The 16,795-nt window shown below is 39.8% G+C and overlaps 1 protein-coding gene across 2 annotated transcripts in view; it reads left to right on the forward strand.

The window, feature by feature from the left end:
* Window positions 1-13,818: 13,818 nt before the first annotated feature.
* The window catches only part of OCRL (OCRL inositol polyphosphate-5-phosphatase), a 49,162-nt gene continuing 46,185 nt past the window's right edge, over window positions 13,819-16,795 (forward strand). The window contains exon 1 of one of the 2 annotated variants that reach the window (XM_012750398.3): window positions 13,819-13,981. In XM_012750398.3, the coding sequence (XP_012605852.2) occupies window positions 13,914-13,981 (68 nt within the window). In that variant the 5' untranslated portion in view covers window positions 13,819-13,913. The remainder of the gene's footprint in view (window positions 13,982-16,795) is intronic. The other variant, XM_012750393.3, reaches the window with a different exon arrangement.

Genomic DNA, 16,795 nt, shown 5'->3' on the forward strand with positions numbered 1-16,795 from the left:
CATATAGACTAAAAATAAAAGGGTGGAGATTAATATTCCAAGCAAATAGAAGCCAAAAGAAGGCTGGTGTGGCAGTTCTAATTTCAGACAATTTAGTTTTTAAACCAACAAAAGTAGTGAAAGACAAAGAGGGTCATTATATAATGGTGAAGTGCACAGTTCAACAAGAAGAGATAACAATTTTAAATATATATGCACCCAACTTAGGTGCACCCAGATTCATAAAGCAAACTTTACTGGAGCTAAGCAAATGGATTAATAGCAACTCCATAATCGCCAGAGATTTCAACACCCTACTGAGAGCACGAGACAGATCCTCCAAACAGAAAATTAACAAACAAATAATGGACTTAAACAAAACTCTAGAACAATGAGGTCTGACTGACATCTACAGAACATTCTACCCAAAATCCACTGAATATACGTTCTTCTCATCAGCTCACGGGACATTCTCTAAGATTGACCATATCCTAGGACACAAAGAAAATCTCAAGAAATTTAAAAAAATAGAAATCATACCATGTACCTTCTCAGATCACAGTGGAATAAAAGTAGAAATCAACCCTAACAGAAACTCACATTTCTACATAAAAACGTGGAAATTAAACAACCTCCTACTAAATGATTACTTCATAAATGAAGAAATCAAGACGGAAATAAAAAATTTCTATGAAGAAAACGACAATGGAGAGACAAGTTATCAACTCCTCTGGGACACAGCTAAAGCAGTTCTGAGAGGAAAGTTTATCTCCATAAATGCCTATAACCAAAAGACAAGAAGATCACAAATAGACAATCTAATGAAACGACTCAAAGAGCTGGATAAAGAAGAACAGACCAACCCCAAACCCAGCAGAAGAAGTGAAATCAACAAGATCAAATCAGAACTAAACAAAATTGAAAACAGGGAAGCTATTCAGGAGATTAATAAAACAAATAGGTGGTTCTTTGAAAAAATAAACAAAATTGACACACCATTGGCTAAGCTAACGAAAAGCAGAAAAGAGAAATCTCTAATAAGCTCCATCAGGAATAAAAAAGGAGATATCACAACTGATCCCAAAGAGATACAACATACAATTTATGAATACTACAAAAATCTTTATGCACACAAACTGGAAAATGTGGAGGAAATGGACAAATTTCTAGAAACACACAGTCTCCCTAGGCTCAACCAGGAAGAAATAGATTCCCTGAACAGACCAATCTCAACAGCTGAAATAGAAACAGCAATTAAAAATCTCCCTAAAAAGAAAAGTCCCGGTCCACATGGCTTCACACCTGAATTTTACCACACTTACAAAGAAGAACTAGTACCTATCTTGCAGAAACTATTCCGCAACATCGAGAAGAACGGAAACCTCCTCGACACCTTTTATGAAGAGAATATTACTCTAATACCAAAACCAGGAAAGGATGCCACAAAAAAAGAAAACTACAGACCAATATCCCTAATGAATATAGATGCAAAAATTTTCAACAAAATCTTAGCTAACCGAATCCAGACACTTATCAAAAAAATAATCCACCACGACCAAGTGGGCTTCATCCCAGGGATGCTGGGATGGTTCAACATATGTAAATCTATAAATACAATTCACCACATCAACAGAAGCAAAAACAAAGACCACATGATTCTTTCAATAGATGCAGAAAAAGCTTTTGACAAAATTCAACACCCTTTCATGATATGAGCACTTAAGAAAATAGGCATAGAAGGGACATACCTAAAAATGATACAAGCCATCTATGACAGACCCATAGCCAACATCATACTGAACGGGGAAAAATTGAAATCATTCCCACTTAGAACTGGAACCAGACAAGGCTGCCCACTATCTCCACTTCTGTTCAACATAGTGCTGGAAGTCTTGGCTACAGCAATCAGACAGGAAAATGGAATCAAAGGTATCCAAATAGGGGCAGAAGAGATCAAACTTTCACTGTTTGCTGATGATATGATATTGTATCTAGAAAACTCCAAAGATTCAACCAAGAAACTCCTGGAACTGATCAATGAATTTAGTAAAGTCTCAGGATACAAAATCAATACACAGAAATCAGAGGCATTCATATACGCCAACAACAATCTAATTGAGAACCAAATCAAAGACTAATTCCCTTCACAATAGCAACAAAGAAATTAAAGTACCTAGCAATATACTTAACCAAGGACATAAAAGACCTCTACAGGGAGAACTATGAAACACTGAGGAAGGAAATAGCAGAGGAGGTAAACAGATGGAAATCCATACCATGCTCGTGGATCGGCAGACTCAATATCATCAAAATGTCTATACTACCCAAACTGATCTACAGATTCAATGCAATACCTATTAAAATCCCATCAGCATTCTTCACAGATATAGAAAAAATAATTTTATGCTTCATATGGAACCAAAGAAGACCCCGAATATCAAGAGCAATTCTAGGCAACAAAAACAAAATGGGAGGCATTAATATGCCAGATATCAAACTATACTACAAAGCTGTAGTAATTAAATCAATATGGTATTGGCACAAAAATAGGAATATTGACCAGTGGAACAGATGTGAGAATCCTGATAGAAAACCATCCTCATATAGCCATCTAATCTTTGACAAAGCAGACAAAAACATACGCTGGGGAAAAGAATCCCTCTTCAATAAATGGTGCTGGGAAAACTGGATAGCCACCTGTAGAAGGCTAAAACAGGACCCACACCTTTCACCTCTCACAAAAACCAACTCACGCTGGATAACAGACTTAAACCTAAGGTATGAAACTATTAGAACTCTAGAGGAAAAAGTTGGAAACACTCTCCTAGACATCGGCCTGGGCAAAGAGTTTATGAAGAAGTCCCCAAAGGCAATCACAGCAGCAACAAAAATAAATAAATGGGACATGATCAAACTACAAAGCTTCTGCACAGCCAAAGAAATAGTCATGAAAGTAAACAGACAACCTACAGAATGGGAGAAAATTTTTGCATCCTATGCATCCGATAAGGGACTGATAACTAGAATATACTTAGAACTCACGAAAATCAGGAAGAAAAAATCAAATAACCCCATTAAAAATTGGGCAAAGGACTTGAACAGAAACTTTGCTAAAGAAGACAGAAGAATGGCCAACAAACATATGAAAAAATGCTCAACATCTCTAATCATCAGGGAAATGCAAATCAAAACCACAATGAGATATCACTTAACCCCAGTGAGAATGGCCTTTATCAAAAAATCTCCAAACAATAAATGCTAGCATGGTTGCGGAGAGAGAGGAACACTCCTACACTGCTGGTGGGACTGCAAACTAGTTCGACCTCTGTGGAAAGCAATATGGAGATACCTTAAAGCGATACAAGTGAATTTACCATTTGATCCAGCAATCCCATTGCTGGGCATCTACCCACATGATCCAATGACACTCTACAAAAAAGACACCTGCACTCGAATGTTTATAGCAGCACAATTCATAATTGCAAGGCTGTGGAAACAGCCCAAGTGCCCATCCATCCATGAATGGATTAATAAAATGTGGTATATGTATACCATGGAGTACTATTCAGCTCTAAGAAACAACGGTGATATAGCACATCTTACATTTTCCTGGTTAGAGCTGGAACCCATACTACTAAGTAAAGTATCCCAAGAATGGAAAGACAAGCACCAGATATATTCTCCAGCAAACTGGTATTAACTGAGTATCACCTAAGTGGACACATAGGTACTACAGTAATAGGGTATTGGGCAGGTGGGAGGGGGGAGGGGGGCGGGTATATACATACATAATGAGTGAGATGTGCACCATCTGGGGGATGGTCATGATGGAGACTCAGACTTTGGGGGGGAGGGGGGGAAATGGGCATTTATTGAAACCTTAAAATCTGTACCCCGATAATATGCTGAAATAAAAAAAAAAAACCACAATGAGATACTGCTACACATCCACTAGCATAGCTAGTATTCTTAAAGACTGATAATAACAAGAGTTGGTGAGGATGGGGAGCAATGGGAACTCTCATATAGTGCAAATGACAGTATAAATTGCACAACTACTTTGGAAACCAGTTTTGCATTATTTACTAGAGCTTAACACATATGTACCCTCTTGTAATAGAGACACAGAGATGTGCCATCCAGATTTCTCCTTCAAACAAGGACATTTTCCCAGGTCAGGGGAGTGTAATCAGCAGACATCCTCCAGGTGTCAACTCCTGAGAGGTCTGCCTTGGCTGCAGAGAGCTGCTTCACCCTAGGTGATGCTTTTTGTAAGGTGAATGAGCAAGGCAGGGGTGTAATGAACCATTCTAGCCTGACGCAGAACATTCCAATGGGTTCTACTTGTTCCAAAGCTTCATGCCAGGTTAGCTCAAGCATCATCAAACTTGTATTGCAATTCATCTTCTCCCCTTCCTAGTCCTGTGTCCTCTGCCTTGCTTTCATGGGTGTTGATCCCTAATAAACATCTTCTTTTTTTTTTAATGGGACACACGCAGCAGACTCTGCAGCAGCGACCAGAGAGGGACACCGGGAATTAGCACAATGACCGCCACTCGGTTTCGGGCACCTTGTGGAACAACCCAGTACACTCCAGGAGCACCGCAAAGGGCCACACAGACCCAGCACCCACGCGCCGAGGAGGCACACGACCGGGCAAAGCGGGACAGATCCCCCCCCCCCAGCTACGGGGAGGGACAACCGCAAAGCCACAACCATGAGGGACAAAGCGAGGGCTGCCCGCTACATCAAGAAAACCAAGGATCCCCGCCAAGGCCACAGGGAACAGGGCAGGGTAGCGAAGTCTGGCCGAACGACTGTTGCACCCTCGCCTCCCACCCAACACCCACAGGCAGAGAAGGAGAGGCGAGACGCCCCGTGAGCAGAATGAGAAGAATGGCCCCACTCACCAGGAATAGTCAGTCCCTCACCTGGCACGCGGCTCAAGGCCCAGGAGAGAGCGACGTCACCACTTTGATCAGCCTAATAAACATCTTTCACCCAACACCTCATCTCAGTTTTTGCTTCTGGAGACCCCAACCTTCAACACCTTTGACTCAGTAATTCCACTAGGCTAATATACCCTAGAGGAAATCATTCATATGTGCACCAAAAACCAAGTACAAGAGTGTTCTTATCAGCTTTTGTTTGTAATATCCAAATACTGGAAACCACCACTTAATGTCCATCAACAGGAGAATGAAAGAATTGTGATATATTAACACAATAATTTTATACATAAATGAAAATGAATGGCATCTATGTATAACCACATGTATACCATATTGAGTGAAATAAGCAAGATATAAAGAGTAAATACTGTATGATTTCATTCATATAAAGTTCAAAAACAGGCAAAAATATTTATGACTGCATTCATAAGTGATAAAACTATAAAGAAAAGCATAATATGTAACCAACATATTTGTACACTCATATCCTGAAATAAATAAATAAAATAAAAAGAAAAGCAAGACAATGGTTATCACAAGTCAAGATAGTGGTTATGTCCAGGAATGATCTTCAAAAACGTTTAATGATCATTATGGCATAGACCTTAACCATTTCGTACAGACAGAAGATTTTATACCTCTACAGGGAATGCTAGCTTAATACCAGCCCTGATTTAATTCTAGGTGGGGGAAGGAGTAATCAGAGAGAGATGCCTGGTTTGAAGATGTCTTCCAAAGTGCTAATAATGTTCAATCTCTTGACTGAGGTAGAGGTTACATGGGCATTCAATTTATAATTATTTGTTAAACCATGCATATATGTTTTATGCACATTAAAAGGAGAAAAATAGACACACCATAAGAAAATATAAATAGATGTTTTATAAACATTTACTTTAAAAACTGTGACTAGGTATTGCTGAGGAGATGGTGGGCGAGTGGAGATAAGAATGATCAGAGCTCATCGTGTGCTTCTTCATTCTGTAACAATATGATACTTAACAGACCTTGAGAAGTTCCAAGAACTTCTATAAGAGGTACACAGAGACACTGTTGTTCAGAAGAGAGAGCATTCTTTTCCAGCTGAGAGGCGACAGGAGAAAAGCTTCAAAGAAGAAGGACCATTTGAGGTGAGCATTGAAGAATGCAGGATTCCAACAAATACGGTTGCAAAGGGGGTTGGGGAAAGATATAGCATTAACACTGAGATGGAAATAAGAATAAGTTGCATATCATCAAAAATTAAATAGTCAAACTGATTAGAGTGGCATTTTCAATATGTTTTGACGCTCAATACCCATAGGAAAATTCTAAATTGAATAATTTAGAAAATAATGAATATTATTTTCTGCAAGGGATAGTTATACATTCCACAGATACCTATTGAAATGTGACTGTGCTAGGTGCCAGGAGCTAGGTATACAGCCATAAGCAAGACAAGACAAGGTTCTGGAGCTTACATTGCCTATGCCTGGGCTTAATTTCTTTCTAGGAGCATCATTCTTCCTGAGAACGGAAAACAATCTAGACTCATCCACATAAACTCAGAAAATGTGATGTTTTGGTTTCTTTTAGTCATTTCATGTTTAAACAAGATTATATTTAGGATTCACCCTCTCCCTCCTTCATACCCCTCATGTTAATTTTGAACTCCAAAGTTTATGCAAGACCGAAATAACAGTAGCGGGGAGGAGGAAGCCACTTCTTGGGCTCTTGGTATATTCTGCATTGGCCTTCCTTAATTTATACAGTCAGCCTGTCATCCGTCCCTGCTGCCATCTTCCCATCAGCCCTCTAATGGCATGGTCCCTCCTGCTTCCCAGTGCAGCTTCCTCTGGTCGTGACCACAAGACCCCAGTGTCTAAATTCTCTTCTTTTCCTACCCTCGTCCTTCTCAGTTCTGAGGCTCTTGTCTACTGAGGGTGGAGGGATAGGGTGAGGTGCATAACACATCTTCCTCAACAATGACTTTTCCCAAATATTTCTGTCTTGCACCCTGGGCTGAGACTTAAACTGATAACCTAAAAACCAAGAATATGTTCTCTCCCTCTTTCATGACATCTTTATTGGAGGTGAGACTAGCCTCATGTCTCACTATCTCACTGAGAGGGGGTCAAGGCTGAGAGTAGAAGGAAGCTCAGGCAATCTTCATAGATCATCCCACTATATCCATCACAGTATAGATTAAATGTCACTGGACTTCACATTGCAGCATTCACAAATGGACAAAAGCTGCTGTCAAGACCTTATGTTTGTAATTCTTGAATTTAGTACTTTAAAAAATATCAACGCAACTCTGGTTTCTCTTCAGATCATATGAATCTTTCACCTTTTAAAAAATATCAATGTGCTTACTTTAATAATTTTTGCATTTTGTTTCTAAATGATGAGGTTAGAGATCTTATCATTTTACTTTGCAAATTTGCATAATCTTTATTCCAAGTGAGAAACCAAATTGAACTTAGCTATAACTTGATGTTCTCTTTAAGAATTTCTGAAATACTTGAAAAATTTTTATGTGCTATGTGAGAATGCTGATCAAATAAATGGGCCTGATGAGTGTCACCTTGAGAATTTGCAGAATTATAATCATTTTTATGCTCTGTATTTCAACATCAGCATCGTTTTGATTCTTTGTGGATATATATTAAACAGATTATGACCATTTCTCATAATTTAACACTCTATGAAGATCAAGACCAAGATGGCAAACTAGTAGTGTTCAGCTAGATGATCAACTGAGTACTTGAGCCATGAGCACACTCATCTGATTGCCACATGTTCAATTCTGAAGGGAAATGATGGGTAGAACACAAAGTTTGTAAAGAGTATTCTTGGGAAATAAGTCTAGAAAGATGCATTCAGAACAGATCCTTGAGGTTTAACATGCCAGGCTGACTCCATATTCTTTCCGTTCAGCATTTCCAATTTCCTTGTTGTTGTTGTTGCTTTGTTTTTTTTTTGTTTGTTTTTTTTTGAGACAGGGTCTTGCCCTGTTGCCCAGGTTAGAGTGCAGTGGCATTATCATAGCTCACTGCAGCCTCAAATTCCTGGACTCAAGAGATCCTCCTGCCTCAGCCTCCCAAGTGGCTGGAACTACATGTACATGCCACCTTGCCCAGCTAATTTTTCTATTTTTTTGTACAAACAGAGTCTCTCTATGTTGCTCAGGCTGGTCTTGAACTCCTGGCCTCCCACCTCAGCCTCCCAAAGGGCTAGGATTAGCCAACATGCCTGGCGAGCATCTCCAATTTCTGAGAGGAGGAGGCAAGTAGGCCTGGGCAATGCCAGACCTGCCTGTAAAATTTGCTAAGCAGAAAGGAGAGCCTAGCCTAAGAGAATGAGATAGGGGTGAAACGTAAAGGGAATTAAGAACTAACCAGGACAGGAATAAAGAAGCAAAGGGAAGGTGAGATTTAAAGCAGGAGAAGAAGGACCTGGAGGGCATTGTGTGCCAAAGAAGGCCAGTTTCTCCTGCCTGCTGTACTTGTCGCCATCTCACCAGGAGTGTAGGTGATAGGCTGTGGCCCCAGGTAATAAGCCTTTCTCACCCCAAATTCTATAAGGAATGAAAAGAGAAATGTTTAAGTAAAATAGAAATGCGTAAGTAGAAATATATCGCAGAAATGTAAAATAGAAATGCATAAATAAAAACGAGCTCTTCTTTATGTTGCTCTGTATGGAATTGATTTGTGTATATGAAAAGCGAGGCTTTTCAACTAGTGGTGATTTAAAAATCAATGAATCATTTATACCTCTGCTGGGCCTGCCTTCCAGCTTCTGGCTGCTGACTCACCTACACGATATCCTCCTTCCCAGCCTCATCTATGTTAGGCAGGCCTGTTTTTGCCCTTGCAGGCCCTGAACACTCTCACTTGTGGAGGCTTCAGCTAGCATCACAATAAACATGTTAAAATGCATCCACATCTTGAATTAAACATCTATATTTTTCTATAAATTTTTGAAAGAGCTTTTGTAATTTTGCTTTTGAAACTGTTTGTGCAACACTAATTTATTTTATTTTATTTTATTTTATTTATTTATTTATTTTTGAGACAGAGTCTCGCTTTGTTGCCCGGGCTAGAGTGAGTGCCATCGCGTCAGCCTAGCTCACAGCAACCTCAGACTCCTGGGCTCAGGCAATCCTGCTGCCTCAGCCTCCCGAGTAGCTGGGACTACAGGCATGCGCCACCACGCCCGGCTAATTTTTCCTATATATATTAGTTGGCCAATTAATTTCTTTCTATTTTTTTTTTTATAGTAGAGACGGGGTCTCGCTCAGGCTGGTTTTGAACTCCTGACCTTGAGCAATCCACCCACCTCGGCCTCCCAGAGTGCTAGGATTACAGGCATGAGCCACCGCGCCAGGCCTAATTTATTTTATAATGGCTGTGATTTCTCCATAAGAATTATGCATACTTGGCAATTCTTGGGAAGTGAGAGGATTCAACCTAAAAATTGTTTTCCAATATAATGGGTTTTTAAATAAATACTAAATTTAATTACTGTTAATGAACTTGATATAATGTTTTAATTTTGTAATTAAATTATTATTTGTGAGTTTGCTGTTTTCTTTTAGTATTTTTTAGCCTTTTTAAAAATATTTCACTGTTTTATTTTGTCTCTAAAATAAGTGTTTTATTTATTCTCTAAAAAGTACATAAGCTCTAGACACTTAGTGATAGTTGTCTAATGGCCAAAAGATAGGCACTGAACACCCATTTAATCGTGTGCATGTGTGTATATGTGTATATGTCTGTGTGGGTGGTGGTGGTGAACATGGTGAGATTCACGTTTTCTTGAAGCTAGAGTTTCATTTATTTGAATTTTTTCAATGACCTGAACTCTTTGCATTGGATGTCTCTTATATACAGTCATCATTTCCCCTATAAGAGACCTCAGTTTTTAATGTCCTTCAATAAATTTCAATTTCTACACAACCTCTATATCCTTAGCAAACATTTACTGAGTACCCACTATACGCAAGGTACTGTTTTAGGTGCTGGGGATACTGTAGACTTGGAGGAAAAAGTATGTTACCTTTTCTCTAAGACTGATTCCTCCATTTCCACCTTGGATCTTTGTCTTTCCCAATTATGGAGGGATTTTGCTTCCAACCTTTCTGCCTCTTTCCTCTGGCATCTTAAAAAGCCCCTCTTTGCTGGCTCCTTTGCTTTACAGTGGCTTCAGGCTTTGTCAAGAACCTCTGTTTGATCCTTCCAACTAATTTAGTTAAAATTGTATTTTGCTCCTTTTGATTTCCAAACCTTTTCAATTTGTGGTCTCTTGTCTCCATTTCCTCATGATACAGCCCCTCCTCAATTCCCTGTAATCTTATTTCTATCCTTACCACTTATTGAAACCACACACCTAGTGGTCTCCAGTGAACTTCTTGACACATCCAAAAAAAGTCTCTTGACTCTCATTTTCCTTGTCCTATTTTCAGCATTTGACATTGCTAAACCTCCCCTACATATTCTTTTTTTTTCACATTTTCATTGACTGAAAATGATTTTCAATGCAGAAAAGTACATGAAATAATACAACCAATATATGTACCCACCAACCAGTTCTATCAAATCTTGCAACAGCAACTTTCAGATTGTGTCTCAAGAAATAAATATTACAGATATAGTTAATATTTATTGTTTGCCTCTTCCCATTTTCAATCCTCTACCTCCTTTAAATTTGGTGATCATGCCCTTTTGTGTCTTATATCCCATTATAGCACTACATATCTATGTAACCATAAGCAACAGATGATACTTTAAGACTTTATATAAATAGTATACCATACATGTTTTGCAATTTTCTTTTTGCTCACCATTCTATTTTTGAGATTTAACTCTGTCACTATATATAGCTCAACTTCATTCATCATGAATACCATGATTTATTTATCCATTCACCAGCTAACAAACATTAAATTTGCTTCCATATTTTGAGATTACAAATATGCTGCAGCGAACATTCTCTCATATGTCTCTTTGTGCATATAAAAGGTTAGAGTTTTGCCGGTGTATATAATTAGAACTAGAACTTCTTAATTGAAGGTTATTACATTCTCAACTTTATTAGACATTGTCAAATTACTCTTCACAATAGTTACTCTTAGTTACTCTATACAATACTCTTCACAATACCAGCTTACACTCTTTCTAGCAGTAGATTGGAGTTCTATCTTTTCTACATCCTTGACAACACTTGGCATTGTCTGACTTTTAAAATTTTTCCCAGACTAATGTTTGTGAAATGATAACTCATGATTTTATTTCTCAATTTCCCTAAATAGTAATAAAGTTAAGAATCTTTTCATGTCTTTATTGCCCATTTTGGTTTCCTTGACTATAAATTGCTTATTCAGATATTTTTCTACTGTTTCTTTCTGTCTTACTTATTTATAGGAGTTATTATACATCCTGGTTGCTAATTAACTAATTTAGTCGATATTTTTCTAGCATTTAATTTGTTCCAGGAATGATTCTAGGCACTAAGAATGCAGCTATGAACAAAATAGACAAAAAACCTTGCCCTCATGGAACTTACATTCTAGTGAGGGAAGGTAAATGATAAACAAAATTGATAAGTATATAGAATAGTGGATAGCAATAAATCCTATAGAGAAAAATAAACAGGGGAGAGGGATAGGAAACATGTATGTATGGGAGTAGAAGGGGGGATAGTTGAGTTGCAATTTTAAATAAAGTAGTTTAGGAAGGCCTCAGAAAGTGATATATGAGCAACGACCTGAAGGAGTTGACAGTGCAGGCAGAGAGAACAAGTGCAAAGGTCTTGAGGCAAGAGTATGCCTGATAATACCTAGAAACAGCAAGGAGCCAGTGTGACTAAGCACAGAGTATTGGAGAGAATGGTGGGAGAAGTCAGAAAGGTGATGACAGCTAGGAGTATAGACCCTCACAGGTTATCCTTTGTTAATTATATGGGTTTTGTTTTGTGTTTTTTTTGAGACAGAGTCTCACTGTGTTGCCCAGGCTAAAGTGAGTGCTATGGCATCAGCCTAGCTCACAGCAACCTCAAACTCCTGGGCTCAAGCAATCCTGCTGCCTCAGCCTCCCAAGTAGCTGGGACTACAGGCATATGCCACCATGCCCGGCTAATTTTTTCTATATGTATTAGTTGGCCAATTAATTTCTTTCTATTTATAGTAAAGATAAAGTCTCACTCTTGCTTAGGCTGGTTTCGAACTCCCGACCTTGAGCAATCCACCCACTCTGGCCTCCCAGAGTGCTAGGCTTACAAGCGTTGCATTGAAAATATCTTCTCCCAGTCTGTGGCTTGTCTTTTAACTTGTTTATATTGTCTTGAAGTACACAAATTTTGAAATTTAATATAGCTAAATACATCATTCTCGTTCCCTATTCCAAGATCATAAAGATATTCCCCTATTTTCTTCTGAGAGTTATAATGTTTCTCTTTACACATTTAGATCTTTAATCCACTTGGGAATGATTTTTCCTCTATGGTTTGAAATAGGGATCTAATTTTATAATTTTCCCTATGGATAATCAATAGTCTCAGTACCATTAAGTGGATAATCCATTCTTTTCCCACTGATGTGAAATGTCGCATATGCTGAATATCAACTTTCCATATATGTGTGGGTCTGTTTGGGGCTCTGTATTCTGTTCCATTGGTCTATCTCCATAATTACTATAGATTTAAAATCCGTCTTGAGATCTAGTCCATTATAGAATCTGGAGCAAATGAATAACACAACTGAAAAATTACTTTGGGAAGTATATTTTTATGGCTGTCAACAGAGTAAAAAGGTAAAAGGAGAGAGAAGAGACAATGAGATTTATTTGGGGAAAATGCAAAAACCCAGATAGGATATCACAATAAAGAGATGGCAGTGTGAATGGAGGGAAAAAAAGGAATTTAAAAGTAATTGCAAAGAAAATATTAACCCAGTTTGTCTGCTGATTGATTAGATACAGAGATTAGATAGGAGAGAAGAAAGTATATTGCTTTGAAGTGTCAAGCCTGGGTGGCTGTGTGAAATGATGATGAGTTAGTTTTGTCACAGAGTGTTCTTCTAACACTGGGGTGTATTAGGTAGGAGGTCTGAGCCAGGGATATATATTTGGATGCTGCCTGCTTAGAGGTGACCTGAAGGGCACCTACAGGAGGAGCAAAGTTCTGCGCTTTGGATAATCTTCTGATTTAGAGCATAGAAGAAAGAAGATGAAGGAAAGAACATCTGAGAGGTAGAATAACCAACATAGTGCATTATAATCTTAAGAGAAATTATTATTTTTGACTAGATAGTTCCCTCATAGGTATGATTATGTTTTGTTTCTGTAGTAATCTTCAAAGTCCTCAGAACAATTCTGGTGTCACGGGTAGCATTTAAGACACATTCCTTGCTGGACGTGGTAGAGACGCCCCCCGTCCGTCGGGTCTCTCGCTGCAGTTCCTCAGGTTGGCCGCAGGGGGCGGAATCTGCGGCGGCCTGGAAAACTGGCGGGGGCGCCAGGCGCCGCTCTCTCTCGGGTCAGGTTCTCAGCTCCCGGCTCCCGGCTCCCGGCTCCAGGAGCCCGGCGCGGAGCTTTGGCTCAAAGGACCCTCAGCCAAGGCGGGTGGGCGTGAGGACGTGGGACGCAGTGTCGTCGGATCAGCCCGCAGTCCGCAGCCCCGCTGAGCCTGGAGGCCGCCCGGATGGAGCCGCCGCTGCCGGTTGGAGCCCAGCCCCTTGCTGTATCCGCCTGAGAGAAGGGGGAGGGGAGGGCGCGCAGGGCTGGGGGTGGGGGTCGGGGGGACTGCGGAACACGGCAGGGTGGGGGGCCTGTTAGGCACAGAGGCCGAGCAGAGCAGAGGAGGCGGCCGGCGCGGAGGTGACGCCCGGGGGCTAGGGGAGGGCGGCTGGGGAAGCGGGAGACCCCCTCCGCTCCTCCGCGCGCCACTCCTCCTGTCGCGCTTCTAAAAGAGACCCTTGACAAGCGTCCGCATACTATCGAGGGTATGGAGATGAAGGGTCCTCTTCGGGAGCCCTGCGCCCTGACCCTAGCCCAGAGGAACGGGCAATATGAGTAAGTAACCACCTGATTCCCACAGAGAAGGGGAGCCTACCATTGGTTCCCAACCCCAAACAGCGACGAGCCACCCACCCGCCTCCCACTGAGGCCACGCGGGCAACAGGTTCAGGCCCAGGTGTGAAGTGCCAGTGCTCTCTAACCTCGGGGCTTTGTCCCCAACTTCCAAGCCTCTAGATTGTGCCTGGCAGTGTGGCTCAGTGGAAGGACTCAATAGGCAGGGAAGCAGGAAGCCTGGGTCCTTAGTTCCTGCCCTTGCAACTGACATGTGTTGTGTAACCTTGGCCAAGTCCATAAAGCTTTCTGGGCCCTAGTTTACTCATCAGTTGAATAAAAACATTAACTGCCTTACATTGTAGCCATTGGAGTTACAACTCCAAAGGAATAATAAATGCGCAAGTGATTTACAAAAAGCAAAAGTGCTATGGAAACGCTTAATTTAAATGTTAAAGACTTGTCTTTTCCTAACCCCATTCAACTGGTTCCTCCAGTCTCCCCCCCTTATCCCACTTGCTCCAAGGCATATTCATTAATTCAGTAATGGTTTAGTGTAGGCCAGTAACTGCCTCACTTATTGACTTGACTGTTGGAAAGAAAAGGTAATGAAATGTGTAGAAACATAAATGACATTTGGCATTCTATTAGTGTGTATCACCTTCCACTTGGCCTCCGACCCAGGAGCTCAGTAAATATTGTTGATTAATGGATCAAAAGATCATTGTGATAAACTATTACCATAGCTGCTAGCCTCATTCCATTGCTGCTAGCTCCTCATCCTGAAAGTATCCATGGTGACCATTACATATAGGTCTTGATCCTTGTGTGCCTATGCTACTTTCCTTCGTTGTTCACTGGTTTCTTGACATCAGAGTCCTTCCTGGTTTAAAAGTTGTTCCCTTAAATCCTACCATCTCCCAACACTGTATTCTGCCTAATAGCAATTTTTCTCAGTCCCCACTTTTGGATCCTCTGCCTAGTTTATACAGAAGAAATTTCCACTGGCCTGGCCTGCTCTTCTCTGAGACTATTGGTGGCACTCTAACTGGATATCATCTAGTTCTATGAAATAGCTCTTCCCTATATCCTGCTTTGTTGATATGTCAGCTCTGTTGATGTGTGAAGTTCATGCTATTTTCCCCAGTTTTCATCAAATCTTGGAAGACCAGTTTAATACAAGTAAATTCAACAGAAAAGCGAATTGAAAAAGTGGAACACCACTAACATTCCCAAAGGCTGAGATGGCATACAGAGATGTGGCCTTAGGGCAAACCAGTAAATTTTTTGTGCCTTGGTTTCCTCTTCTGTAAAAACAAAGTTATGAAGATTGAATAGAATAGCCACATTGTTGAGATGACCACAGCCCAGGGTCTGGTCCCTTGGCTTAATAGGTTTGGAACTCTGTTCAGCTAATAAGGGAGTGAGCAGCTGGCCTTGAGAGAAGTACCTTGTCCTGTCTAGGTTCTTGTACTAGCAGAACCTTTAAACTTGGCAGTGTGGTAGCTGTCCTGACTATTCATATCCTCCCCACAGAGAAATCAAATTCTTGTGTTCCTATTTTGTATAAGTTATGGAAGTATAGCAACAAGTAATACTTGATGGCTTGATTTGTGCCAGGTACTGTTGAAAGTGCTTTTCATTAATTCATTTAACTTGCATGTGTGAGTTACTATGAAATAGTAATATTATCATCATCCCCCTTTTACAGATATAGAAATGAAGCAGAGAGAGGTTAAGTCGCATGTTCACAGGAAGTAGCATAGCTGAGCTCTGAACCGATGTACATATCTCAGAATTAGATTGAGAAGTTTCTTTTGAAGTCAGTTATCGGAGACACATAATACCATAATACCATCTGTAATCCTCAAATTCTTATCTCTTGGGTGCCTTCTCTGACTTGGATGTCCAGAGCTTTTTACTTTTGGCCTTTTTATCCTAGAACTTTAAGTCTGTCTTAATCTTTAGGTCTGTGGTTCTTACTATTAACCATAAGAGAAATTTGCTTGAGAGACCAAAATTACAATTAAAAATAAGATCTGGGGGGAATAGGGAATCAAACACTAAGATTCATTATTTTCAAGGATAATAGATTATGACAGAACCTGTTTCTTGACCTTCCTTGAACAAATCAAAGTATTTCCTAGGGATGATGCTGAGTCTGCATTCACAATTTGTCATTCTTTTCTGTTTGACAACAACCAAATTCTGATTTTTATTGTTTTGCTATATACCTGTTATTTTTAATCTTTATGTTCTGAAATGAATAATTACATTTAGGTAGAACTTTTGTACTTATTCTTAGCCCTGTTCTTTTGCTGTAATTTATTTAATGGCTAACACATAGTAGATATTCAATAAATGTTTGTGGAATTCACTTAAATTTTCAGTTTATCTTTCTTTTTTATGGTTTTTAACATTACAGTCAAGATGAAGCTTTACTGCTAATGTTCATCACCATTTCTACTCTACATATTTTGAAATTATAGTGGTTCCTGTTCATTATCATCAAAGTAAGCTCTTCCTCCTTGATCCTTGCTTTCTCAGCCTTTTTATCTAGTTTCTGGTTTCCATCTGGGTTTATAAGACTCTGCTCAACTTTCCAGATTGAAAGGCTCCTGCCCAATATTCCTGTAATCACCTTAAAATATAAACTCCTATAAATTAGGCAAGCAAGATCAAAGCAGAAAAACAGCATTAATATTTTTATTTCCCTTGCTTCTGTCTAAGCACATACTTACTCATTATCCCTTTCAAAGTTAACACATTTGAAAAAAATCCAAAAAGCTAAAACAGCAGGCTCCCAAAAAACACAAC

Source organism: Microcebus murinus, chromosome X (assembly GCF_040939455.1).
Source record: "Microcebus murinus isolate Inina chromosome X, M.murinus_Inina_mat1.0, whole genome shotgun sequence".
NCBI lineage: Eukaryota > Metazoa > Chordata > Mammalia > Primates > Cheirogaleidae > Microcebus > Microcebus murinus.